Here is a 25,617-nt window from a genome sequence, read left to right on the forward strand (position 1 = left end):
TGTGTCAAAAAAGAAAGTGAATGGGTGGATGGATAGAGAGAGAGAAAATGGGTAGGAATATGATATAGAAATATGGCAAAATAATTGTAGACTCTAGGTGGTGAGTATATGGGCGTTCGCCATAAAATCCTTTAAACTTTTTTGTATGTTTGAAAATTTTCATAATAAAATATGGGGCAAAATATGTGGCAAAAGCATTCGTAAAAGCATCAGCCCAGTCATTAAATTGAATTATAATTTTTAATGGACGGATTGGAAATCTGTACCCGGGGGAAGTGGATTACAATCCTAATGTAATGACTGCCATTAATTGAAAAGTGTGGGGCTCTAAACTGGGAACACTTGTTTTAAAAATTACTATCATTATTATGGGACCAGTCCTGTGGCCGAGTGATTAAGTTCGCAAGCTCCTTCGGTGGCCCGGGGTTTCCTGGTTGGGATCCTGGGCGCAGACGTGGCCCGGCTCATCAAGCCATGCTGAGGCGACGTCCCACATAGCAGAGCCAGAAGGAGCTACAACTCAAATATACAACTATGTGCTGGGGAGGCTTTGGAGAGAAGAAGAAGAAGAAAAAAAGGGGGGAAGAAGATTGGCAACAGACGTTAGCTCAGGTGCCAATCTTTAAAAAAATTATTAACGTGATTAAATAAACAACTCCATCTCATTTAAATCTTAAACCAATCACGTGAGGGATTTACATTTTACGTGGGAGGAACTGAAGTTCCGAGAAGCAACGAAAGAAAGAATTTGGGGCGGAGGAGGAGTTCCAGGCTGAGTTGATTTGCAAATAAGCCACCACCGCATCACCTGCACTTTTTGGAGATCTTCGCTCCAAGGGACCGCTGTGACCTAACGGCCCCAACCCACAGCCCAATTCATTTGGCTGGGGGGAAAAAGCGTCCTCCCAACAACCCCGCCCCTTCGGCCCCGCCCCTGGATATAGCCATTGTTACTCTGCCTTCTAGGGGCCACCCGGCTGCTCTGGGCCGCAGCCCCTCCCCGCGCGCGCAGGAGGGCTCTGAGCGCCGCAGCCAATCGGCGCCAGCGGCCGGTCCCCGCCCCCCAGCCTCGCCTCCCGCCTTAATCCCCGCCGCTTCCGCCGAGCCCGCTCAGAGCCACGCGGCCCGCCAGCGAGGTCCGCTCCCGGCTGGCGGCAGTCACCTCCTGGGATCCGGGACCGCGCCTTCCGCCCCCAGGGGCCTGGATCTCCCCTCCCGGACCAAGAGCCTGCCTCCCCTCTTCCCGGAGCTCCGTCTCTGCGCCCCTAGACTCGGGCTCCCCCAGCCCTCCGTTTCCGGGACCCAGGCACCCCGGGTCCCCCGCCTCCCGGATCCAGGCGTCCCTCATCTGCGCCACCAGGACCTAGCCTCTTGAAGACCTCCGCTGCCTGGGCGCCTTCAGCCTTCCGGAGCCAAGGACCCCAGGTCCCAGCTTGAGAAACTCCTGTATTCCCATCCCCTGGGGCCAGGAAACCCAGGTGCTCCCAACTCCCAGGTCTTGGGTGCCGGACCCCACCTGGAACAGCAGAGGAGCCCCGGTGCCCAGCCTCGGGATCTCAAACACTCCACTTCCAAGAGCCAAGGAACCGAGGCGCAGTGAACTCTCAACTCCGAGGAACCCTCCAAAGTTCCAGCCTCCAGGCTGTTACTGAACTCTCCGTTCTAGGAACGTCAGCGTCCTGGGAAGGAGCCCCGAAGGCTCCCAGCTTCCAGGCGCTCAGGAACCCCAGGGGCGATCATCATGGTGGCCGATCCGCCTAAAGGAGACTCCAAGGGGTTCGCGGCGGGGGAGCCCACCGCGAACGGTGCCCTGGCGTTGGTCCCTATAGAGGACCCCGATGCGGCAGGAGGCGGTTCCCAGGACAAGGTGCGCCGCTGCCTTCGCGCCAACCTGCTGGTGCTGCTGACGGTGGCGGCCGTGGTGGCGGGCGTGGCGCTGGGGCTGGGGGTGTCGGGGGCCGGCGGCGCGGGAGCGCTGGGTCCCGCGCGCCTGGCGGCCTTCGCCTTCCCTGGCGAGCTGCTGTTGCGCCTGCTAAAGATGATCATCCTGCCGCTGGTGGTGTGCAGCCTGGTCGGCGGCGCTGCCAGCCTGGACCCGAGCGCGCTCGGCCGCCTGGGCGCCTGGGCGCTGCTCTTTTTCCTGGTCACCACGCTGCTGGCGTCGGCGCTCGGCGTGGGCTTGGCGCTGGCGCTGCAGCCGGGCGCCGCCTTCGCCGCCATCAACGCCTCGGTCGGGGCCACGGGCGCCGTGGAAGAGGCCCCGAGGAAGGAGGTGCGCGATTCGTTCCTGGATCTTGTGAGGTCAGACACCGCCAGCCCGGTGGAGGCGGGGGAGGGAGGGAGGGAGTGCTTCACCCACGTGGGGAGGGGACGCGTGTGAGGGATGGCGGGAGTGGCCACGTGGACAGGACGGGGGCTTTGGGTCCTCCCGGGCGGAACATCCCCGGGGCCTCAGGAAGAGGGCACAGGATGGTGGGAGGAGCCCTGAGCCCTTGGGGTCAGGGTATGGAGAGTGAGGACAGAGTCCTGGGGAAGGAGGCTTCTGAATGGGGGGCCTGGGGACATAAGCCCGACCCCCCATGAGGGCGATAAGCAAGGAAGTCTTATAGAGGGAGAAGAAAGTGATGCTTGGGGCTTTGGGACACACGAGAGGGTCTCTGCTGTGACAAGAGGATCTTTGGGCATGTAAGCGCCCAGGATGGGGCTTCTGGGGCTTCTGGATAAAGATTTGAGTCCAGGGTCAGAGGGTTTGGGACTCCCGGGGAAGGAGCCCCCTGGAGCACCTGGAGAGATCCCAGTGACCCTCACGAGGCCCTCTCCCCACACCACACATCACCCCGACACAGCCAGGCTCTTTCTCAGCCTCCCTCCCCGCCCAGTGCAGCTGGGCCCTGGCGACTTCCCCTTTTTCTAAGTTCCTGGTATGTCCTACCACCTCCACGACTTGACTCTCCATCCCGTTTCCTCCCTGTCTGGGCTCCTGGCCACTAGGCTGCCCAGAAGGGGCCCAGTTAGCAAATGTGCAGATTGTCTTCCTTCTGGCCTCTGCTCCCCCTCCCCCGCCCCCAAACAGGGCTCTCCCCGCTTTTGAGGAGGGCCGACTGCAGGGTCCCCAGGGGACCTGCTGATTCAGTGTATCCAGGTTGTTTGGGGACTTCCTGGAAGTGGCAGAAGGAAATGATGAGTCAGGAAACTGGGTTCCCCCAGCCTCGGGGGGGGACATCCGTGCAGCTGAGATGAGGGACTCTGGCAAGCTTGCTGTCTAGAAGTGGCAGTGGGTGGGCACCTCCTGGCTGGGGGAGATTAGCTGGGTCATGGCCCAGCCCTGGCTGGCCTGGGGGAGGGGGGTACAGCCTGCAGACAGACACACCCACTCAAAGGCTGTTTGTGTGTACAGGCGTCCCCCGCATGCCAAAACAGACGTAACTCACGCTTGGCCAGCCACTCAGAAACTTCTCCGGAATATCTCAGTGACACCACCTTATAACCAACTGACACAGCTGGACACAGGCACACAGACACTCAGTCACGTCTGGACATGTCACATTGATGCATGGGCTTGCGCTGACTGTCACGCACCCCTCCACTGGGTACGAAGACCGCTTTAGCACAAACAGCCACTAGGCGATGCCACCGACCACACCAGCACATCGAGCATTGCCCTAGACACATGCTCAAGAGCACACACACACACACCTGCGTGGCCACCACCAACAGGGTTCCATGTCTCTGAACTCCGACCGGCGCCCCCAGCCGGATCCCAACGCTTGACACACTGTCTGTGGACCCACAGCAACAGCTGTCCACCCACGTCACGGCGGGCAGGGGGATCCTAGGATGCCCAGTGGCTGGGACTCTGCCACCAGCTGGCTGGGTTTAGATCTCGGTTCTGCCTCTCCGTAGCCAGGCAAGTTTCTGCACCTTTCTGTGCCTCAGTTTCCTTTTCTGTAAAACAGGATAACTGATAATCCCTGAGGGCTGGCGTGAGGATTACGTGAGTGGATTCATGTAAGCGCCCGTAGGCGTGTCTGATGTTATTTCCATCTCACTCAGACACACGAGGCCCCTGTCCACTCCCTCACAGGCTCTGGGGTTTAGTGCTCGCTGCTGCTCACTGAAGATGCACATTCATGACACACAGCCATCCCTTGTCACTTTCTCTCACCACCTCTTTCCAACACGCCCATACCCTCCCAGCCCCCAGGGCCAGCCCTCTTAGCCTCCCAGCCCTCCAGGAGGAAGTGGCTGATGCAAGACGGCCATGGTATTAAGTTCTGCATGGGGTGGAGCTGAGGCCCCGGGTGCCTTTGCCCCGGCCGCCGTGGGAATCAGTACACCTCAGCCCCAACCTGCAGTCCCCCGGGGCCTCGACGCCAGCCCCGGGGGGGCAGCTCAGACTCCCCACCCCCTGCAAAGGCTGGCCGGCCTGGCTCCAACCCTGCCTGGCTGAACCTGGCGGAGGCTTGGGTGGGGGCCACAGCTGGGTGCAGATGGGGCCTCCAAGATTCTCCCTACACCAAGAGGCCAACCCAGCACCTACTGACATCCCCCTGTGGTACTTACTAACCCCCCTATGTCTGTCTCTGTAGGAATATCTTCCCCTCCAACCTGGTGTCTGCTGCCTTCCGCTCAGTGAGTCCTGGGGCTGGGGGAGGGGTGGTGTCCCAAGTAGATGAGGGGTTGGGAAGGGATGAGACACCAGTCATGGCCCCTTGGTGCCTGATTTGGGGTGATGCCTGGAAAAGTGCACATGCCCACATATTTACAGGCGATGCTATTACAGGGTTCTTGGGGGGACTTCTGAAAACCATCCGTGCCCCTCATCAAGAAGCAAGAATATGGGTTCCGAGCCCCCTCTGGGTTCACATTCTAGCTGTGTGACCCTGGGCAAGTGCCTTTACCTCTCTGAGCCTTGGGGGGTATGAATAGTCCTACCTCAGCAGGGGTGCTGGCGAGATGAAATGAGACTGTGTTTAAGAGATGTTTAAGGCTGGCTTTGAGCATCTTAGTGCCAGCCCGGGAAGGGGGAGCCTCGATGATGATTGACACTGACGCATCCCACTCCTGTCTGCAGTATGCTACCTCCTATGAGCAGAGCTCCATCAACGGAACCCAGGTGAAGGTGAGAGCGGGGAAGGGCGGGGGGGCGGGGACCCCCCTGGCCCCTTGTTGTGCTTGTTCCATTTTATTCCTCCCCCAGCCTTCGTCTGTCCTCTGGGCCTGCTAACATTTGCTGTGCACTGTGTTTTAAACTCTCCGCAGCCCCTCCCCAGTTTCTGTGTAATCTGTCTTTCTGGAGTCCCCGTTTTGCCCCCTCTTCTCTCTGCCTCTCCCCTGCCCCAAGCCCTGTCCTGCTCCCTAGTGCCCTTGGAGGAAAACCCAAGCCTCCTCGCCGCAGTCCATGGGACCCTCCGAGGTTGGGCCCCTGCCCGGCCGCCTGCCCGGCCTCATCTTGTGACTCTGCCTGGCTCGTTCCACTCCAGCCACAGTGGATTACTTTCCCTTCTTTGAATGTCCATGTTGCTCTCATGTCTAGGCTGTTGAACCTTGGTTCCTCTCTCTAGAACTTTCTACCACCCGTTTTTACCTGGTTCACCCCTCCTGTTCTCCAGGGCTCAGCCTCTTCCTCCAGGAAGCCCTCTTGATTCCCTCTTACCCTCCCCAAGGTGGCTTCCCCCCCTCTTGGTTCGCACGCTCCCCTGGGGCCCCCATTCCAGCCCTGCCCTCTCTGGGTGGTCCCTGGAGACAGAGCTATTTCTCCTGGACCTGGACTGTGAGTTGTGGGAGGAAGGGGCCTGAGGAGCCGGCCCTGAGTGACTGCAGGTGACTGAGCGCTCCCTCCTGTCCCTGTCTGTTCCTTGCCCAAAGGTGCCCGTGGGAGGTGAGGTGGAGGGTATGAACATCCTGGGCCTGGTGGTATTTGCCATCGTCTTTGGCGTGGCCCTGCGGAAGCTGGGGCCTGAGGGAGAGCTGCTCATCCGCTTCTTCAACTCCTTCAACGACGCCACCATGGTGCTGGTCTCCTGGATCATGTGGTAGGTGGTAGGAGAGGGGCTGGGGCTGTGGGAGAGGGCGACCCTCCATCCGCTCCTTGGAAAGCCAGATGGCCTGGATTCAAATCTGACATCGACTATTCCCTTGCTGTGTGACTTTGGGCAAGCCGCTTACCCTCTCTGTGCCTCAATGGCCTCATATATAAAACGAGGGCAGTACTGTAGTCCATGAGAGCTGAGACAGATTCCGGCACCTTCTTGCTCTTACTGGAAGGTGACAAAAAGACAGCCAAACTGCGGCCACAGCCAGACTAATGCATCTCAGTTTTAGAGATTTAAATGGAATCCAGTCTTAACCTTTGGATCGCTGATGTAACATAGTGCTGCTTGACAGAGTTATGAAGATGAAGTGGGTGACCCAAATAGACGTAAAGCTCTTAGAAAGTGCTGTAAACGCCTGGCACTTACTGAGATTCACTTCCTGTTCTCTACGATTGTTCTTTTTACGAGCTTTGTTCAATGACCCCTGATAATGAGGGGGAGACTGATGCCGAGGCCTCCACCGTCGCCCCCTCCCCCAGTCTCATCTCCCCACCGTCTCACACGGACTCTCAGCGCCTGCCTGGACTAGAGGGTCAGAAATCGGGCGAGGGGCCGGTGTTGCTGCATTGCTGAGAAACCCCACACGCCCACCCACCCTGATTGCCACGCAGCCGACATCTCAGAGGCAGCTGGGCGCGGCCAGAGTGAGCCTTGACCAGTAAAAACTCCGCTGCCCGGGCTGGGTGGTGTGTGGGTCAGAGCAGGCTCTGCCACTGGCAGCTTGGGTTCCCACCCCGGCCCTGCCGCTTCTCAACCCTGTGCCCTAGGACAAGTGGCTTAGCCCTCCGAGCCTCAGTTTCCCCATCTGAAAAAAGGGGTTGGCAGTACCAGGCACAAATGAGTTCCTACGTGTCATGTTCTTGGGACGGCGGCCAGTCTATATAGCGTGCACCAGTAAACAGTCTTAGCTAATATTTATCATGTACTTTCTTTGTGTAACTTCTGGACATATCTTACTGGCCAGAACTTGGGCCTTTGGCCAAACCTGGCTGCACAGGTGGCTGGGAGATGGTGCCTTTCTGCTGTCACTAAGCAGGAGAAGACAGACAACCAGCCATTGCGATCAAGCAGGCAAGGAAGTGATCTTGGGACGCCTCCTGCCTGGGGGACACGGGCACCCGTAGCATCTTCCCTCCGGGAGAAAGTGCCAGTAATCCCAGCTGAAGTTTATAGATCACTTATTGTGTACAGAAAGCTTTCAGGTCACTTGAGCTGGCACCTCATGTCATCCTCCCCACATTCTTGTGCGGCTTAGCATCATCGTCCGTGTTTTACAGACCTAGGAGATTTTCTTTAATTCCGTGGTAGCCGCGCGAGAGGCTCCACGGGCGCTGCCTCGCGGGGTTGTGGCGAAGGTACAGCCATGCTCAAGGGCACATAGATGCTTCCTACCTGGGAGTTGTTACGAAGACACGAGCTGCCCTTCTCTTGTCTCCCGGCTGCACTGTCTTCAAGGCGAGAGAGCGCAGAGGATGGCAGGGGTGGGGCTGGGGTGGCGAACTTCAGCACGCAATGCTCTGGGCACCTTCTGACTGCGAGGGAGGCTTGGAAATAGTCAGGCCGTGTGCCAGGCACAGCGCCCGGCCCTGGGTGGGCACGTGGGCAGTCAGCAATCTGTCTTCTGGGTAATTAGGTATGCCCCTGTGGGCATCTTGTTCCTGGTGGCGGGCAAGATCGTGGAGATGGAAGACGTGGGGCTGCTCTTCGCCAGTCTCGGCAAATACATCCTGTGCTGCCTGCTGGGCCACGCCATCCACGGGCTCCTGGTGCTGCCTCTCATCTATTTCCTCTTCACTCGCAAAAACCCCTACCGCTTCCTGTGGGGCATCATGACGGCGCTGGCCACTGCCTTCGGGACCTCCTCCAGGTGCGGCCTTGGGGTGGACCGGGGTTTTTAAGCTAAGGGGTCTGGAGCGGGCATCAAATGTCTGAAGGCTCCCGAAATTTTGTGTTTGGGGACATCAGGTCTGGGTACAGGGCCATGCTTCCTTCCACATCTGGGTATGTCCATCTGTACTGGCCCTGTCCCCTCGGAACCGGGCCCTCTCTGCAGCAGCATCTCCAAGAGCGTAGGAATTCTTAGCCGAGGTCTATCATTGGAGGAGGAGGGGAGGGGGCGTGGGTCAGTGAGCTCTCAGACATTATGGAATTTAGATAGGAATTTTATGTGTATTTTGAGGAGTACCAGGCACTATTCTCCCAGGGGGTCCAGGACTCCCCCATTTTGGAATGCCCACATTTTGCAAGATCCCTAGTGCCTTCTGGCTCTGGGAAGAGAAGGGCATGGAGAGCTGGAGAGGGCTGTGGGTGGTGGGATCTGGGGATGAGGGGGGGGAGGGCGGGGAGGTTAGGCTGGTGGGCGGAGCTTGGGCCAGGGAGGCTGGACTGCATGGGCGGGGCCTGGTCCAGGGGCTGGTCTGCAGAGGTGGATGTGGTCTGGGGGCGGGGTTGTGGGCGTGGCTTGAGTGGTGGGCGGGGCCAGGTGAGGGCTGCGCGTGAGCTCAGATCTGCGGTCCCTCGCAGCTCCGCCACGCTGCCGCTGATGATGAAGTGTGTGGAGGAGAAGAATGGCGTGGCCAAGCACATCAGCCGCTTCATCCTGCCCATCGGGGCCACTGTCAACATGGACGGTGCCGCCCTCTTCCAGTGCGTGGCCGCGGTGTTCATTGCTCAGCTCAACAAGCGATCCTTGGACTTCGTGCAGATCATCACCATCCTGTGAGTGCAGGTGGCTGCGGCTAGGACCCCGACCCACCGGACCCTTCCCCCTGAGAGTGGGCACAGGCTGAGGGGAGCGGGGCCCCTGTGGCAGCTTCTCCCATTCCCGGGGCCCCTCCCTGACCTCCCCTCTCCTCCCCCAGGGTCACCGCCACAGCGTCCAGTGTGGGTGCGGCGGGCATCCCCGCTGGAGGTGTCCTCACTCTGGCCATCATCCTCGAGGCTGTCAGCCTGCCGGTTCACGACATCTCCTTGATCCTGGCTGTGGACTGGCTGGTGTGAGTGTGGGTTTGGGAATTCAGGGGGGCTCCTGGGAAAGGGGATGAAGAAGAGGGTCATTCAGAGCCTGTAGGTAGATGAGAAGAGGGGGGAAGGAGTTCTAGAGGAAAGGGGATGGGACCTGGAACATTCCAGTAAGAGGGCAGGAACGGATCTTTGGGCTTCTAAGAGGACCCCCAGGAAGGTAGCATGCCGGAGTGGTTCACAGAGCAGACAGTCCAGGCTGCTGGTGTTCAAGTCCTGGGGCCACCGTTACTAGCTGTTATGACCGTGGGCAGGGACTTCATCTCTCTGTGTCTCAGTTTCTCCCTCTGTAAAATGGAGAGAATGGTTTCCTCCTTAGATGATTTAAAACAACCAACTCCCTTAGAACACCTGCTTAGAACAGGAAGTGGTAAATGCTACATAATTATCAGCTGTCACCATTAAGCTATTAAGAGCATAAAAGATTAGAAAACAGTTTGGTTTCAAAAGTTAAACGTGGAGTTATCGTATGTCTCCACAACCCCACTCCTAGGTATATACCCGGGAGAATTGAGAACGTGTCCACAAAAACTTGTACATGAATGTTCACGGCGGCATTATTCATAGTACGGAACAGGAAACAGCCTGAATGTCCGTCAGTTGATGAGTGGATAAACAAAATGTCCATAAATCCATACAATGGGATATTATTCTCAAGAAATGGAATGAAGCTCCAGTACATACATAGATGCTGTTAGATCTGGCACTTTTTTTTTTTTTTTTTTTTGAGGAAGATTAGCCCTGAGCTAACATCTGCTGCTAATCCTCCTCTTTTTTTTTTTGGCTGAGGAAGACTGGCCCTGAGCTAACATCCGTGCCCATCTTCCTCTACTTTATACGTGGGACGCCTGCCACAACATGGCTTGCCAAGCAGTGCCATGTCCGCACCCGGGATCCGAACCAGGGAACCCCAGGCCACTGAAGCAGAACGTGCGAGCTTAACCGCTACGCCACTGGGCCAGCCCCTATATCTGGGATTCTTGAAAACATGCTGAGTGAAAGAAGCCAGACACCAAGGACCACACAGTGTAGGATCCCATTTCTATGAAATGTCCAGAACAAGGAAATCTAGAGACAAGAAGTAGATGAGCGGGAGCCTAGGGCTGGGGGGAGGGGAGGAAATGGGGGCTGACTGCTTAGTGGGTGTGGGGGTTTCCTTTTGGAGAGATGAAATTATTCTGGAACTGAATAGTGGTGGTGGTCGTACAACTCTGAATATACTAAAGCCCACTGGATGGCACACTTTTAAAGGATGGATTTTATGATATGTGAGTTATAGCTCAATTTTCTAAAATGGCACACACACACAAAAAGTGTGAGGAGATGGGTCTCTTGGGGCCCCAAGAAAAGGCAGGAATGACTCTCTGAGGTTCCAGAAGCAACAATTCTTGTGTCTCGTTGGAAGAAGCCTCACTGGGGTCCAGGGAGGGTCAAGGAGGAGGTCTTTGGGGTTCAAAGGCAGAGAAAGTATGATGCGACACTGGGATTCCAGGGGCACGGGCGAAGTGGGCGGCCTCCCGGGTTCTAGAGGAAAGATCTTTGTGCTTCTAGGAGGAGAGGATATCTGGGATCCTGGGAGGATGGAGAGATGAGCTTCTGGGTCTCAGAGGAGTAGAACAGGGGTCTGTGAAGACGGCGTGATGGGGCCTTCAAGGTTCCCGGGTTGAACCGTGACCCCTCCCCTCCCGCTCACTTCCTTGGCACTCCTCCCCTTCAGGGACCGGAGCTGCACCATCCTCAACGTGGAAGGTGACGCCTTTGGGGCAGGACTCCTCCAAAGTTACGTGGATCGTACGGAGGCGCGGAGCTCGGTGCCCGAGTTGATCCAGGTGAAGAGCGAGATGCCCATGGCTCCATTGCCCATCCCCATCGAGGAGGGCAACCCCCTCCTCAAACACGGTCCAGGACCCGCTGGGGATGCTGACGCCTGCGAGAAGGAATCGGTCATGTAAACCCCAAGAGGGACCCTTCCTGCCCCGATACGGGGCACTTTGGACATTGGGATCGTGAGAGATGGATAAACAGACAAGCTGGGCCTCTGGGGACCCTGCCCACATGCTCCAGGAAGCCAGGGGCCCCAGCCTCCCTCTCCGACGTCACCTCTGAGAGGCCTGGCTCCTGGTGTAAATGTGTGTGTGTGCGTGTGAGTGTGTCTCCCCATATCTCCCCACTCCTCAGATCCTGTCCCTACTCAAGGCTAGGAAACAGCAAGATGGAGAAATAGCGTCCTCCACCCCCCCCATCCCGGGAGCCTGCCTGGCCTTCCCGTCTCAGGGCACAGGGCACAGTTTGCCATGTGGAATTCTGCCCTCTTCGAGAGGAAGGATGTTCTGACGGGTCACCAGCTCCTCTGCTGGTTATTGGTGGCTATAGCTCTAGCTGTGTGTGTGTGTGTTCTGTGACTCCACGGTACGTCCCACCCGGTCCCCAGCCTCTCTGTTCCCTCCACAGTAACACTCCCAGAAACCCTGGGGGGTGTCTGAGGACAAATACTGCTGTCCCTCCAGAGGATATTTTTTAGCAATAAAATTGTTGAGTATATGTAATTCGATATTTTTAAGAATTTGGCTGAAAGCACTAGCCACCCAGAAAATAAACAAAAACAGGATAAATTGGACTTCATTGAAATAAAATATCTGTTCATCAACGCCATTGGAAACCACAATGAGACACCACTACACACACCTGTTGGCATGGCAGCACACCAAACGAGCACGTGCTGATGGCGTCGGAGCCACTGGACGAAGCCCTGCAGTGCTGGGGGCACTGCAAATGGTCCACTCACTTTGGGAAATCTGGGCAGTTTCTTAGCAAGTTAAAATATATACTTCGCATGCCACTCGTGAGTCTCACTCCTGGGTATTTACCCAAGAGGAAGGAAAACTTCTGTTCACACAAAAACTGGTACATCGATGTTTATAGCTGCTTTTTCTATAATTGCCAAAATTTGAAAACGAATCAATTAGATAAATTGTTATAATCATCCATGCGATGGTAGGTTACTCAGCTGGAAAAGCAAGTATTGACGTGCGCAACTTGGATCCATCTCACAGGTAATATTTTCAGTGAAAGAAGCTGGAAACAGTACATACTGTATAGTTCCGCTTATGGAAAGGTCTAGAACAGGCTGAATTGGTCTATGGGGAGAGGACGGTGGTGACCCAGGAGGGTGACTTAGTGACTGGGAGAGGGCACAGGGGACCCTTCCATGATACCAAAAATGTTCTATATCTTGATATGAGTGATGCTTCCAGATGTAAACGTTTGGAAAATTTAACCAGTACACTTGAGATGTGTGCATTTCACCTTACGTATATTACCTTCCAGTCAAGCAATTTTTTTTAAAGATTGGCACTGAGCTAACATCTGTCGCCAATCTTTTTTTTTTCTTTTAATCCCCAAAGCCCCCCAGTGTATAGCTGTATGTCCTAATTGTGGGTCCTTCTGGTTGTGGCATGTGGGACACCGCCTCGACATGGCTTGATGAGCGGTGCTAGGTCCGCGCCCAGGATGCGAACCTGCGAAGCCCTGGGCTGCTAAACCAGACACGTGAACTTAACCACTTGGCCATGGGCTGGCCCCGTTAGTTAACCACTTTGTACAACTCATGATAAGAAATCCATTTTCCACTCGGCCATGGGGATGGGCCCGCAGGTACACCTTGAGATCTGAACTCTTGCTGTCTAGGTAGTCCCAATAGCGGGACTTGCTGGGTTTTTTTTTTTTTTTTTACCCCAACATTTGCTATTTCAATCAAAAACCAAGTCCGCTGTGGGTCCAAGATGTGGACGACGCCAGTTGCGGCTCCCCTGTCCTCACGAGATCCTGTCTTGTGCCTTGTTGAAGCGTGTTACACATTACTGATAACATCTCGCTCATCCTAGGTCCCTGAGGAACCTTCTGCGAGGTGCCTGGAGGCACCACCAATGTGGGTCCAATTATAGATGCTATCTTAAGTATCTTTAGCATCTTTTCTCAGTTTATTTAGTTACATCTCATGATCAGTGCAGTTTGCAAGGAAAATATAATTTATATCTGATCGTGCAAAATTGTTGTGTACTGCACACAAACATAGCCATTAATGAGTTCATTAAGTGTTGAATAATTAAGTAATTGGTGTTTTCAATGCTTCTCCTTTGCCAAAATCCTTGGTGGGTTGTTATCTAAGTGTTTAACAAGACTGTTTAATGGGGGGCTGGCCCCGTGGCCGAGCTGTTAAGTTCATGTGCTCCACTTTGGCAGCCCAGGGCTTCACCGGTTCGGATCCCGAGTGCGGACATGGCACCGCCTAACAAGCCATGCTGTGACAGGCGTCCCACATATAAGTGGAGGAAGATGGGCACGGATGTTAGCTCAGGGCCAGTCTTCCTCAGCAAAAAGAGGAGGATTGGCAGCAGATGTTAGCTCAGGGCTAATCTTCAAAAAAGAAAGTTATCCCCAGAGTTCCTATCTTATGCTTTTGGGGAATGGATTAGATTTAGGTTGTGAGGGAAGACGGGTTAAAGAGATACATACCTATATATGTAACATATTGCATATACCATCTATACATACAATGTGTGTACATAAAAAGAATGTGTACATGGGCCAATTTCCACCAAAAAGTACTTACTCATTTTTTTTCTTATTCTTCTTTTTAAATTTGCTGGGCACATGCCACTAATTTGCCTAAAACACGGATCCAGGTCCTATAGAAAGACTGGAGCCATCTCAAACCTCCCCACTGTGGCCAAGGGCTTAAGGGGCTCCCACACCTGGTCCCCACTAGGATGTGCATTCCATGAGGAAGCCACCTTTGTCCCGGTCACTGCTGCATACCCAGAGCACTGCAGAGGGCCTGGCGCATAGTAGGTACACAATAAGCATCTGCAGAGTGAATGAACTGGGCTTCGGCCCAGACCTGCTTGGCCATGAGAGGCTGTTACCCTGGGTTGGATTTCACTTCTGCTACCTGCCAGCTATATGACCTTGGCAAGAGTGACAATGGCCCTGATATGCCTCACCCCAAGGCCTCTGGCAACAATGGCCCTGATGCGCCTCACCCCAAGGCCACTGGTGAAGGTTTATATCAGCAGAAAAAGCACCTGCATGGCCACTCCCTGGGGCCCAGCTCCCCGCTCCCTCTCTCTCCCTTTCCCCAGTGCCCCATCCACTCCTGTTACTGGGACACCCTTCTGGCTCCTTCCAAGGAGGCCGGCTTGCAAGGGCGGGCTCAGGCTGGCCCTGGATTGGGCTTGGGCCCGGGTTCCAGTATGGGAGGCAGGCAGGTAATGACTCAGCTTTGTCTCTCCTGGAAATGCATCAATGTCTCTAGTCCTGTTGGACTCTGCCCGCCGTCAGCCTTATTGGGGCCCAATCTTATTGCGGCATCATCTACATACAATACACTGTATTCCATGAAAGTAGGCGACTGGAAGAATTTTGAGAGATGCACACGCTTGTGGAAAACCACCACCACATCAAGGTGCACGAGGCTCCCACCGCCCCTAATTTCCTCGTGCTCCTTTGCTGTCCCTCCCTCCCTCCACCCCCAGGCCCAGGCAACCACTGTCTGCTTTTGGTCACTACGGGTTAGTTCTTTCTCTTCTAGAATTCCACATTAGTGGAATCCCATAGTATGTAGATTTTTGCATTTGCCTTCTTTTACTTAGCATCACGCTTTTGAAATTTAGTCATATTTTTGCACAAATCAGTAGTTCATTCCTTATTTATTTATTTACTTTTGGTGAGAAAGATTGGCCCTGAGCTGACATCTGTGCCAATCTTCCTCTATTTTGTATGCAGGATGTTGCCGCAACATGGCTTGATGAGCAGTGTGTAGGTCTGCACCCGGGATCCGAACCTGCGAACCCCAGGCCACCTAAGTGGAGCACGCAAACTTAACCACTACGCCACTGGCCGGCCCCACCTTTTTTGCTTTTTATCACCAAGGAGTATTCCACTGTCTGGATGTACCACAGTGTGTTTAACTCGCCTGGTAATGGCCACTAGGTGGTTTCCAGCTTGGAGCTATTGTGCATAGAGGTGTAGGCAAGTCTTTCGGGGCCACTTTGCATAGTAAATATTTTGTAATGCTCAGAGCGACACACAAAATATTTCTTGCTTGGTAACTGCAGTGGGCCATCAAACAGCCTCTGGGTCATGAGCCCCTTTCCCTCCCACTGCGCCCAGGGTTAACCCCCTGGCTGCTGGGTCAGGGGGCTCCCCAGGGAGAGCCAGGAGGGTAATAATAGGGGGCTCACGGCTGCGACCCTTTACCAACAGGTGAACAGTCCCTAAGTGAATGCTTGCATGTTTTAACCACCGGCATGGCCACACCAGGGCACGTGCTGGCTTGAGTGTCAGCTCTGGGAGAGTCCTCTTGGCTCCTGAAACGAAGTTCACAGATAATATAACCCACCTGCACATGATTTTAACAACAATCTCTATATTGCCCAAACTGTAATAAAAAGGAGAACTAAAAGGATCATCGTTTAGGGGCTGGCCCGGTGGCACAGTGGTTAAGTGCGCACGTCCTGCTTTGGCAGCCTGGGGTTCACTGGTTTGGATCCCGGGTGCGGACATGGCACCACTTGGCAAGCCATGCTGTGGTAGGCATTCCACATATAAAGTAGAGGAAGATGGGCATGGATGTTAGCTCAGGGCCAGTCTTCCTCAGCAAAAAGAGGAGGATTGGCAGCAGAGGTTAGCTCAGGGCTAATCTTCCTCAACAACAACAAAAATCATTTATAACATGCACTTCAACATGCTAATGTGGGGAGCCACTTCCCAGAACCTAGAAATCCAGACCCTTACACCTGTAACGTCAGCAGCTCCCCACAGAGGGGGACACGTGGTGTCAGTGTCCGGCTACCGAGAGCCGTACAGAACGTGGTCTTCTGAAATTGTTGACAATCCTTGGTCAAGTTTCGAACGAAACATGACACCAGCTTCCCTCATTTTACATGGTAGTTGCACTTCCTGGAAAATTCAGAACCTATTAAAACTTTATCAAAAGGACTTTGTATTTGCGCGAAGAGAGAGCTAGGTTCTGGATGCTGATAATTCTTACCCCGGTTTTTCCAAGCAAGGCTACAATTTAGTCAGCGTGCACTAGTATGGACGTGCTGGTGGGTAAAACACTGAAACCCTTCTCTTCCAGCTGGTTAATAGTGCAAGGCTAATTGAGAAAGCGGTGAAATTCAATAACACGTATTCTAATATAAACGCATTAGTTCAAGTTCATTGTGGCCATGGGTTTTGTGTCATATCATTACTTAGTCGATAATAAAGGTTGAATACACGAAATTATCAGACAGTCTTACAAGGGCTAGGAAAGTTTTAATGTAATTGCTGTCAGTTTAGAACAGCGAAGAGAGGAGAAAACAGAACTGTGGTTGATGCTTAGATGAGTTATCTGTTGAGATCCCACGTCACCCACTGGTTCTCAAGTTAATGGGAAGTTGCTAGAAGCACTGGATGTGGTTCTCTTATCAAATCACAGCTCAGGCAGAGTTATTTTAAATAAATAAATAAATATATCATAGGTTATTTTATGTTTATATATATACACACATACATATATACAGCTGTGTCACTCAAGAAATCACACAATTTCTAAATAAAAACATGACGATAATTTGAAAATGATTTGAGCTTCAACTTCTGTTCTTGGCAAACAATTTAAAGAAATAGGTATATCAAGATAGGTCATCTTGATTATTTAGAGAAAAAAGATATTTTAAAAATTTGATGCCTATAGTGATTCTGTTAATTTCTATGACTTTACCAGTTGCAAAATATTTTGGACATCATCTGTCCTTCGTGAATGTCTGATGGGACATTTTAAAACTGTATGTGACAAGCAACGTGGCATATGGCATAAGACATCTCCATCCCTGGGCCACGCCTTCCAAGAGCCAGAAGCACCGCCCGATCACAGCGATAAGCCAAATTGTCCCTATATGCTTCCAGAATGTTCCATGGGAAGCCAACAACAGTCTCTTTGTGAGCCATTTGCGGGTCCAGTGGTTAAAAACAGAGGCTGGGTTATGAGGTCTGGCTGTGGATGTCTGAGTCTCAGGAAATTGGGCTAAGTTCTCTTCTTTCTTGTCTCGCTGGCCTGTGAAGGCCCCTCCCCATGAGGGTTTTACCCTTTTGCAATATCACCACCCCACCCCCAGCCTCAATCTAGAGGTTCAGAGAGGCAGCCACTTGCCTAAGGTCACAAAGAAAGTAAGCGGCCAAGCCAGGAGCCAAACCCAGCCCTGACTCGGACCCCTTCACCACTCAAGCGCCTCCCAGCAGCCTGCGGGGTGAGGGCCACCACCACCTCCATTTCCCAGGTTGGAAGCAGGGGTGCAGAGGAGAGTCACGGTGGCCCCCGCCCACAGCGGAGGAGGCGGCAGCGCTGGGGTCTGACCCCAGGCCCCGCCCACTATGGAGGGGGGGCTGTGCAGGACAAGCCACTGGGACGAGGCAAGCAGACAAAACCCTATTTATCTTTATTTTAAAAATGGAATAATTTAAGCCTTATTACTAATATACAGAATGACAGTAGTACCTGGATATAATTTATAAATAAACACACATCCTGAGGGCTCATGCCCAAAGGCTATTTACTCTCAGGTGCATGACTACACTAGGAAGGCTGCCCGCCCTGGTCCCGGAGGCCCCTGTCCCCTACCCTTACTAGACAGGGGCAGACTGGGCGGCTTCATGTGGGCTCCACGGCCACCCGGGGTTCAAGCCCCCACGCTGCCACTTCCTAAGCTGTCTGACCTTCAGCAAGCGACTTCACCATGCTGGCCTCAGTTTCCTCACCAGCAAAATGCAAATAAGAGCAGCCCCTCCCCTTGGAGGGTCGAGGTGTGGGATCGGTTAATCCGTGTGAAACACTGAGAAGGACGAATGGTATACAGTCGGTGCTCAGTAAACGTGAGCTATGGTTATGGGGTACCCCGCCTTGCAAATGGGGAAACGGGTGCAGAGAGCTAAAATAACGAGGTCACACAGCCAAGGAGCGGAGCCGGGATCCCAACTCGGTTCTTCTCCCCAGCAGCACCGCAGAGCTCCGAGCCTCTTTCCTCCCGGGCAAGATGGGGTTAAGCGCAGCATGCACCCCGCAGCTCTCCCATGACGGGGGGAGGCCGCGTTCTGGAAGAACTGGCAGAAGGCAGATCAAGGAGATCGTCACCCTGTCCCGGGCCACCAAGGGCTCCAGACGCGGCAGCGACGGAACGCAGGTCCCCACGGTAGCACAAGGGCGGCCTCTAGTGGCACAAGCGACCCCAGCAGCCAGGTGTCCTGAGGCTCGTTCCGCGCCAGACACGGAGGGTACTCACTGAATCCTGGAGGAAACTGAGGCACAGAGAAACTGGGACCCTCGCCCAGGCCCAGGTACCTAGTAAGTGGGAGAGCCGGGGTCTCATTCGCGACAGGAGGGCCCCAGAACCTACACTCTTTCTCTCTCTCTTTCCAAAACTCTGTCCCAGCCCGGGAGCCCGGGTTCTTGGAAATCTTGAGTAGGGCACGTCTCTGATGTCCGGACTGTGCTGGGCCCTGCAGGGCGGCCTGGCATCCCTGCGCCGCCCATCAAGCGCCGGCGGCACCGAGACAAAGGACAGCTCCCCGTGCCCGAATGTTCCCCTGAGCGCGGGCGCGGGGGGCAGGGCTTCAGCCGCCTCCTGCCAGACTCAGGAGCGCGGGGTTGGGGTACTCGGGGTTCTCGATGACCCCGGGGCCGAACTTGAGCTCCAGGAAGCGGCGGTAGTTGTTGGGCGCCTGCGCCACGAAGCCGGCAAAGGGCAGGGGCACGAGAGGCTGCAGGAAGTGTTCGGGGAACTCGACGTCCTGCCGGTGGTCCAGCCACGTGTCCTTAGTCATGACCCCGTTGCGGGGGTAGAAGGGCCACAGGTCCACGTGCAGGTGGTTGCTCTCGCTGTACTGCACGCGGAAGAAGTCGCCCTCCACCGCCTTCTCCCACACGAAGCCGCGCTCATCCACCACCGAGCCCGCCTCGGCGCCCCGCAGCTGCTCGCAGTTGCCCACGTCCTCCAGGTAGATGCCCAGGTCCACGTCGTAGTCCCACGGGATGATGTCGCCGTGGCGGGCCGCCCCCAGCAGCGAGCCGCCCTCCAGCCAGTAGCGCACGCCCGCCGCCTCCAGCACGCCCACCACGTAGCGCGCGGTCTCCCGGAGCGCACGCAGGCAGCACGGGGGCGTCCAGCGCTCCTCGTACAGGTAGGCCGGCGTGTCGCCCACCACCGTCCCGAAGCAGCGCGGGGTCTCCTTGCTGCAGCCGAACCACTCGAGCCGCCCGCCCTCCCAGCGCACCAGGCGGATGCCCAGCGCCCGCAGCAGAGCCGCCCGCCGCGCGCGCGCCTCGCGCTCCGCCTTCCAGCGCGCGTGGGCCGTGGCCAGCGGGGGCTGGCGCGCCGCCGGGAAGGGCACGTCCAGCAGCTGCACCGGCCAGCCGCGCAGGGCGGTCTGCAGGAAGAGGCCCGTGCTCACCGGCCGCGCCAGGGGAGCCGAGAGGTTGAAGAGGTCGCGGGCGCGCAGCAGCACCACGGCATCCCCGTCCAGGGCGTCGCAGCGGGGCGCGGCGGGGGCCGGGCCGTAGCGGGCCGTCCACTCCCGCAGGCTGACGTTCAGGGCCAGGCACCGGGCAGGGTTGGCCGAGGCGACCGGGGCGGCCACCAGGCGTGCGCCTCCCGCCCGGAGCATCTCCACCATGCGCTCCAGCTGGCCCGGTGCGTCGGCCCTCGCCCCGTCGGGCACCAGCGCCACGAACTCGGTGGCCACGTAGGTCTCGGGGCGCGAGGCCGCGGCCGGCCGGTCCAACGCGGGCTGGAGCAGCGCCAGGCGAACGTTGGGGATGCGCGGCAGGGCCAGGGGCGGGTAGGGGAGCGTGTCGGCTGCCACCACCACCGGCTGGCCTGGGTCCTGCTGCAGGAACGAGTCCACCAGCTCGGGCACCGCGTTGTCGAAGGCCTCGAACTCCCGCACCAGGATGGTGACGCGGGGGCCGGTGGCAGATCCACGGCGGGGCCCCCGGGCCCGGAAGTTCCTGGGCTGCTGCTGCAGCCACGAGACGTAGAAGAGGACCAGGAGGTTAAGGGTGATGGCGGCCGCCAGGGCAGCCTGGCAGCGCGTGAGCCGCATGGGGCCGAAGTCAGGCCCTAGCTGGACCTCCAGGGCATCCTGGAGAGGGGGAAATGAGAGGCGAGGTGGGGCTGGTTGTCAGACCCCCGTCCCGCCCCATCCTCAGCCTTGCCCTCTCTCCCAGCCCTTTCCCTATCTGGCTTCAGCTCTGACTTCCCCTCTTCCAGAAAGCCCTCCTTGACTTCCCAGGCTGGGTCACACACCCGCTCTGGGCTCCTTCGGTCCCCTGGGTTCCCCCACCCTGGCCCAACCACTCTAAGTCATACCGAATAGGGACCGGTCTGTGTCCTCCCACTGCATTGTGAGACCCATGAGGGCAGGTCCTGAGCCTGTCTTGGTCACTGCTAGGTCCCCAAGGGGGCCCAGCACAGAGCCAGGTACCCACCAGGTGTTAGTAAATTTTTATCAAATGAACCACCTCCCCTTCTTGAGCAGTCCCACCCCTCTACTCGCTGTCAACTGCTCACCCAGATTCCGCTTCCCTTATAGACGCACCAGCCCCGGCCCCAGACCCAACCTGCACCTTCTGCTCTACCACTCCCCTGACCTCCCCTCCCCCTGGCCTGGCCCCAGGGCCACGGGATGCTGCAGCCTCAGCCTGGCCACCAAACCCTCCTCCGCTGTCCCTTCCCACTTCCTCAGACCCTGTGCCTCTGGCCACCTCTTTCCTGATGGTCAGCTGGATCATTTTGGCTTTGCAAGAAAAGCCAGAAATGTTTTCTTGCCTTACAATTCTCCCAGTTCTTAGTGTTGGCCACTAATTCTTTTTTTTTTTTAATGGAATGGGTCAAACTTACAGCGACAGAAAGTGGAATGGTGGTGGCCAGGGGCTGGGGGAGGGGGAAATGGGGAGTTGTAGTTTAATTGGTACAGAGTTCCAATTTTGCAAGAGGAAAAAGTTCTGGAGATTGGTTGCGCCATAACGTGAATCCACTTAACGCCACTGAACTATCTACTTAAAATTAAGATGATAGATTTTATTATGTGTATTTTACCACAATTAAAAACAATTTTTTTAAAGTGGACTGGACTGCATCAAAAAGGCTGCCGGCCCTGGGACACGCCCCCCCTTCATTGGCCACCCTCCTAAGCAACCCCCAGATGGCGCTGTCTCCCTGTCCCCCCACAACGTGGAGATTTGGCTGGTCTCCAGCACAGTAAGTGTAACTAACTCTGTCTGGGCTCTGAGCAGACACTCAAAAAAAGCTTCCCCCTGAAGGATTTTCACAGGTTTCTATCCTTCCAGGGAGGGGGACAGCAGAGACCCAGCTGATCTTCCTAGTCCCTCAATACTGCTGACCCCTCCTCCCCATTCCCACAGCTCCCCCCTCAACCTGGGTTCACCCAGATCCCCACTCAGCCTTCCCCTGGTCTCCAGACCAAGTCCCCTCCTCATGGCAGCCAGAGAAGTCTTCATAAAGCACAAATCTGACCTCTCCCCCCACTGCTTAGAACCTGCCATGGCTCCCCAGTGCCCTGGGGAGAAAGTTTACGTTTCTTGCAACATCCCATAAGGCCTTGTGTGACCTGGCCCTTGCCCGCCCACCATTCCAGCCCCATCTCCAGCCATGCCTCCTCAAACTCTATGCCCAAGCCACTGTGGACTGTTCCTCCAACAGGTCTTATTTTAAGCCTTTGCATATTCTGTTCCTTCTGCGTGGAAGAGTCTCCTCTCAAACACCCCTTTTCCCTGTGCCTTTTTTCTCCTGGAGGACTCCTATTCATGCTTCAGGCCTCGGCACAGATGGCCCCTCCTTCAGGAAGCCTTCCCTGAGCCCCAGGCTAGGTCACAAGTCCGCTCTGGGCTCTCGAAGCCCCTAGGCTGCCATGTTCCAGCCCTGCCCATTCTGGGGCAGCACCGTCTGGGGATGGGTTTGCCCGCCCCGCTAGACTGTGAGGTCTGGGAGGGTAGAGCCAGGGCTGTCTCGATCACCGCTGTGTTCCTGGCACACAGCTGGGCACTGAAAATGCACCGGGCGAGCAGAGGACAGCCAGGGGCAGGGTTTGTGCGTCGGCAGAGCCCACTCAGGGCCCGGAGCCACACTCCGCACCATGGCCATGTGCCTGGACCCTGTCCTGGTCCTCCCGCCTCCTTTCTCTCCTACCAGGAATGCCCTCCACCCCTCCTCACCCATCCCAGTCCTGCCCGCCCTTCTCCGACCCAGCTCGGCCGGCACTTGAGAAGTGGAGTTGCACTTTAAGAGCATCTTGTTAATCTTTAGACCTTAGAATTGCCTTCTGGACCTGAGATCAAGTCCTGCTTCCTTCAGTCCTTCAGGGTCTATTTGTGGAGCTCCTACAACCTGCCAGGCACTGTTCTCGGCACGGGGGACACAGCAGTGGACACACGACACACAGAGACAGACACATCCCTGAGCCCACGGAACTCACATTATTGTGGGGACAGGGACCTTTGGAACCACAGAACCTCCAGGGTCTTAAAAATCTTAGAATCGTAGAATCAGGCACACAGATGCACAGAAGAGACCCTTAGACGGCATTAGAATCTTCTAAAGATTCTAAAGAGACCATCTTCCTGCCCCACTCTCATCCCCTAGGGCCCGAGGGAGCTGGTTAAAACTCGAATTAGATCCTGTCCTCCGTCTGCTCAAACCCTTCTGTGGCTCAGAACTCACTCGAAGGAACAGCCAAGGCCTTGATGGTGGCCCATGAGGCCCCACCTGGTCCCCCACCCTCTCGCACTCGGTCACTCAGCCCCAGCCACACAGGCCACCAAAGGCCATGTTTCACATACACCCAGGACACTCAGCCGCAGCGCCGCCGTCCCCTCTGCCTGGGTGCCCAGGTATCCCCATGGCTCCCCCCACGGCCTTCAGGTCTTTCCTCCAATGTCACCTGTCTGTGAGGCCTTCCTTGGGCCCCCCTATTTAAAGACGCACCTCCCTATCACGCCCTTTCTCTGCCCGTCCCTGCACAATCTTTCTCCCCTACTGGTCATCACGTAGATTTTACTTTCTTATTTATTGTTTCCTTGTTTTTGTCCCCTGCTGGATGCCCAGTGCACAGCTCGTGCCCGGCACACAGCAGATGCTCGATAACTTTCTGCGGAATGGGTGAGGGGCTCCAATTGTTCAGATGGGGGGCCTGTGGCGCAGGGACAGAAAGGAGGCAGGTGGCAGAACCCAGGTCTCCGCTCCCAGGCCCTCTCATTGTGCTCTGTCTGGCTGACTCGGGGCCAGGAGGTGCCCAGCAGGGGCATCAGAGACCAGTGGGTATGATAGCCAGACAAGGAGGTGAGGGGACCAGGGAGGGAACAGAAAGGAACCATCTAGTACCCTAACAAGGTCGGTCTTGGCTTCCCCAACTGTAAGGGCTCAAAACCTCTTCACTGGGGAAAAATGGAAGAAAGGATGATTTTGAAGATCCGAATACTCTACGTTTTTCTGAATCACGATAGGATGATAACAATGTCAACAATTCTAGCCGCTCATGACGTGCCAGACCCTGTTCTAAGCACTTTACACATCTTAACTTGTTTAATCTTCAGGTTATGATCGCATGTAAAGATGAGGAAACTGAGGCACAGAGAGGTGAAGTCACTGGCTCAAGGTCACACAGCTGGGAAGCAGTGGGTCCAGGATTTGACCCAGGAAGCTGATTCCAGAGTGGAGCTTTCAACCAATAAACTGCTGTGTCTCTTGGGTCCACTTAGCCCAATTCTCAGTCCATCTTCAGTGAGCTTTCCCCCAGCCCTAACCTCACGGGCGCTTTCAGAGCTGAATGTGGCACGTGAATGCATTATCCAACTCATTAACTCAACAAACAGATGTTTCCTGAGCGCTCTCTGTTCTAGACCCTGTGTTCTGGGGACACGCGATGAAGGAAGCAGTCATGGGCAGGCCCGCCAGCGGTAGGAAGACAGACAAAACCACACAAACAACTTCTAGAGAGGGCAGGACACCAGCAGGGGGCATCATAGAGAAAAGGTGATCAATGAAGAAGAGGACAGTTAAGCCGTCTCTCCATTGCCCCCAAAACAGTGGAAGTGGATCCAGTCACTTCAGGCCTGGGTTCACCTGGCCTGAGCCTCAGTTGCTGCATCTATAGAATGAGCATGTCACAAGCAGAGAAAATGAGCCACAGGGGGGAAAGCCTTTGCGGACAAGGAAAGGGCAGTTTCGACGTGAGTGCTGGTGACACAGGGGGACTTCTTACCTCCTAGGTTGCTGGCCGGGGAGCTCCAGGGGGGCGGTTCCAGCCCCGCTCGGCTGCACTGCTGAGGGAAGGAGAACCAGGAAACCCCAAATCAGCCAATTTCACACAATAGAGCACAATTTCATCTTATCTACAAAAGGGGCAATAAGAAGGTCAGGGAATCATTTCTTCTGAAGTCCGACAAGCTCAGGCACCACCTGGAGCATCTTAGGAGTGGGAGGGAAGGATGTCAGTTTTCATAGCAACCTATAACCATCCCTCTCTCATGAATGTGTCCAGAAAGGTAGGGCTGGAAGTGACAGAAGGTGTTACCATGACAACTCCTTCCCTGGACACACTCTATCCTGAGACAACCATCAAGCATCCCCTACCTTGGTGGGTGGCCTGGTTCCAAGGGTCACTGGAAGGCAGACTGCCCCCATTCCCATAGTAACCAGGGCTTGGCCTTGCCGCTTTCTCACCTCCCTGGGGATGGTCCAGGCCCTGTAACCATAGCAACTACTCCTCAGCAGAGCATCTCCTCTAAATAAAAACACCTGGTTGGTTTGGTCTATGGACTTTCCCACGATGGGAAAGGGGGAGATGGTTACCATGGTAATGCCAACAGAGTAGCTGGGGGGAGGGGCTAGGAAAGAGGTATTTGCCTCAGCATCAGTGTCCCTGGGGCTGGGGCCCTTTTTACCTGAGTGCTAGGTGAGGTTGTCATAGTAACCAATGAGGGGAGGGGCAGGAGGACCGCCAGGGACTTGGGTTACCTTAGCAACCTCCTCCTGGCGCAGGTACAGGAGAGGTTTGGGGCTCCAGAACCACAAAGGTGGAGGGGAGGGGAGGCTGGGGGCGTTCCAGGCTGGGGAAGGGTTACCATGACAACCGCCCCAGGCCAGGAATCAGAGAGGATGGGGCTACTGCTGAACCCCCTCCCCACGGTGTCGCCCTTTCTCTCAAAGCGTGATGGTCGAGGAGAGTGGGATTGGGGGCTGGAGAGGGTTAGAGTCTTTCTTTGGGGTGAAGAGAGAGGAGGGGGGCAGGAAGCAGGCCCCTCCGAAGTCCCGCTCTTCCCAGGTGCGACCCTCGCGCGGGGCCCGGGGCGCGCGTCCCCGCCCTGCCCCTTCCCGCCCCCCTCCCAGCGCGCGCACGCGCCGTCGGGGTCGACCCGGGTGGGCGAGGCGCGCGCCCGGCCTCG

At 55.7% G+C, this 25,617-nt stretch overlaps 2 protein-coding genes across 2 annotated transcripts in view; one reads left to right on the forward strand and one right to left on the reverse strand.

Annotated features, from left to right (window-relative positions):
* Positions 1-1,089: 1,089 nt before the first annotated feature.
* SLC1A5 (solute carrier family 1 member 5) lies at positions 1,090-11,738 on the forward strand. The gene is made up of 8 exons (XM_046684289.1): positions 1,090-2,301; positions 4,590-4,632; positions 5,075-5,122; positions 5,869-6,035; positions 7,729-7,962; positions 8,619-8,813; positions 8,957-9,091; positions 10,834-11,738. Exons 1-8 carry the CDS (start codon positions 1,742-1,744, stop codon positions 11,066-11,068), a joined length of 1,617 nt encoding a protein of 538 aa, XP_046540245.1. The 5' UTR covers positions 1,090-1,741; the 3' UTR covers positions 11,069-11,738.
* A 4,678-nt stretch (positions 11,739-16,416) lies between these two features.
* The window catches only part of FKRP (fukutin related protein), a 14,390-nt gene continuing 5,189 nt past the window's right edge, over positions 16,417-25,617 (reverse strand). The window contains exons 2-3 of the mRNA XM_046684290.1: positions 24,435-24,495; positions 16,417-20,297 (exon numbers count right to left, since the gene is read on the reverse strand). Coding sequence (XP_046540246.1) covers positions 18,771-20,258 — 1,488 coding nt within the window. The 5' untranslated portion in view covers positions 20,259-20,297; positions 24,435-24,495 and the 3' untranslated portion in view covers positions 16,417-18,770. The remainder of the gene's footprint in view (positions 20,298-24,434; positions 24,496-25,617) is intronic.

Source organism: Equus quagga, chromosome 13 (genome assembly GCF_021613505.1).
Source record: "Equus quagga isolate Etosha38 chromosome 13, UCLA_HA_Equagga_1.0, whole genome shotgun sequence".
In the NCBI taxonomy this organism is placed as follows: domain Eukaryota; kingdom Metazoa; phylum Chordata; class Mammalia; order Perissodactyla; family Equidae; genus Equus; species Equus quagga.

Excerpts from the sequence above, each read along its gene's own strand:
- SLC1A5 (XM_046684289.1), top strand. The coding sequence starts at position 1,742 with ATGGTGGCCGATCCGCCTAAAGGAGACTCCAAGGGGTTCGCGGCGGGG. Across the intron at positions 8,814-8,956 it reads GTGCAGATCATCACCATCCT|GGTCACCGCCACAGCGTCCA; the intron begins GTGAGTGCAGGT and ends CTCCTCCCCCAG. Across the intron at positions 9,092-10,833 it reads CTGGCTGTGGACTGGCTGGT|GGACCGGAGCTGCACCATCC; the intron begins GTGAGTGTGGGT and ends CCTCCCCTTCAG.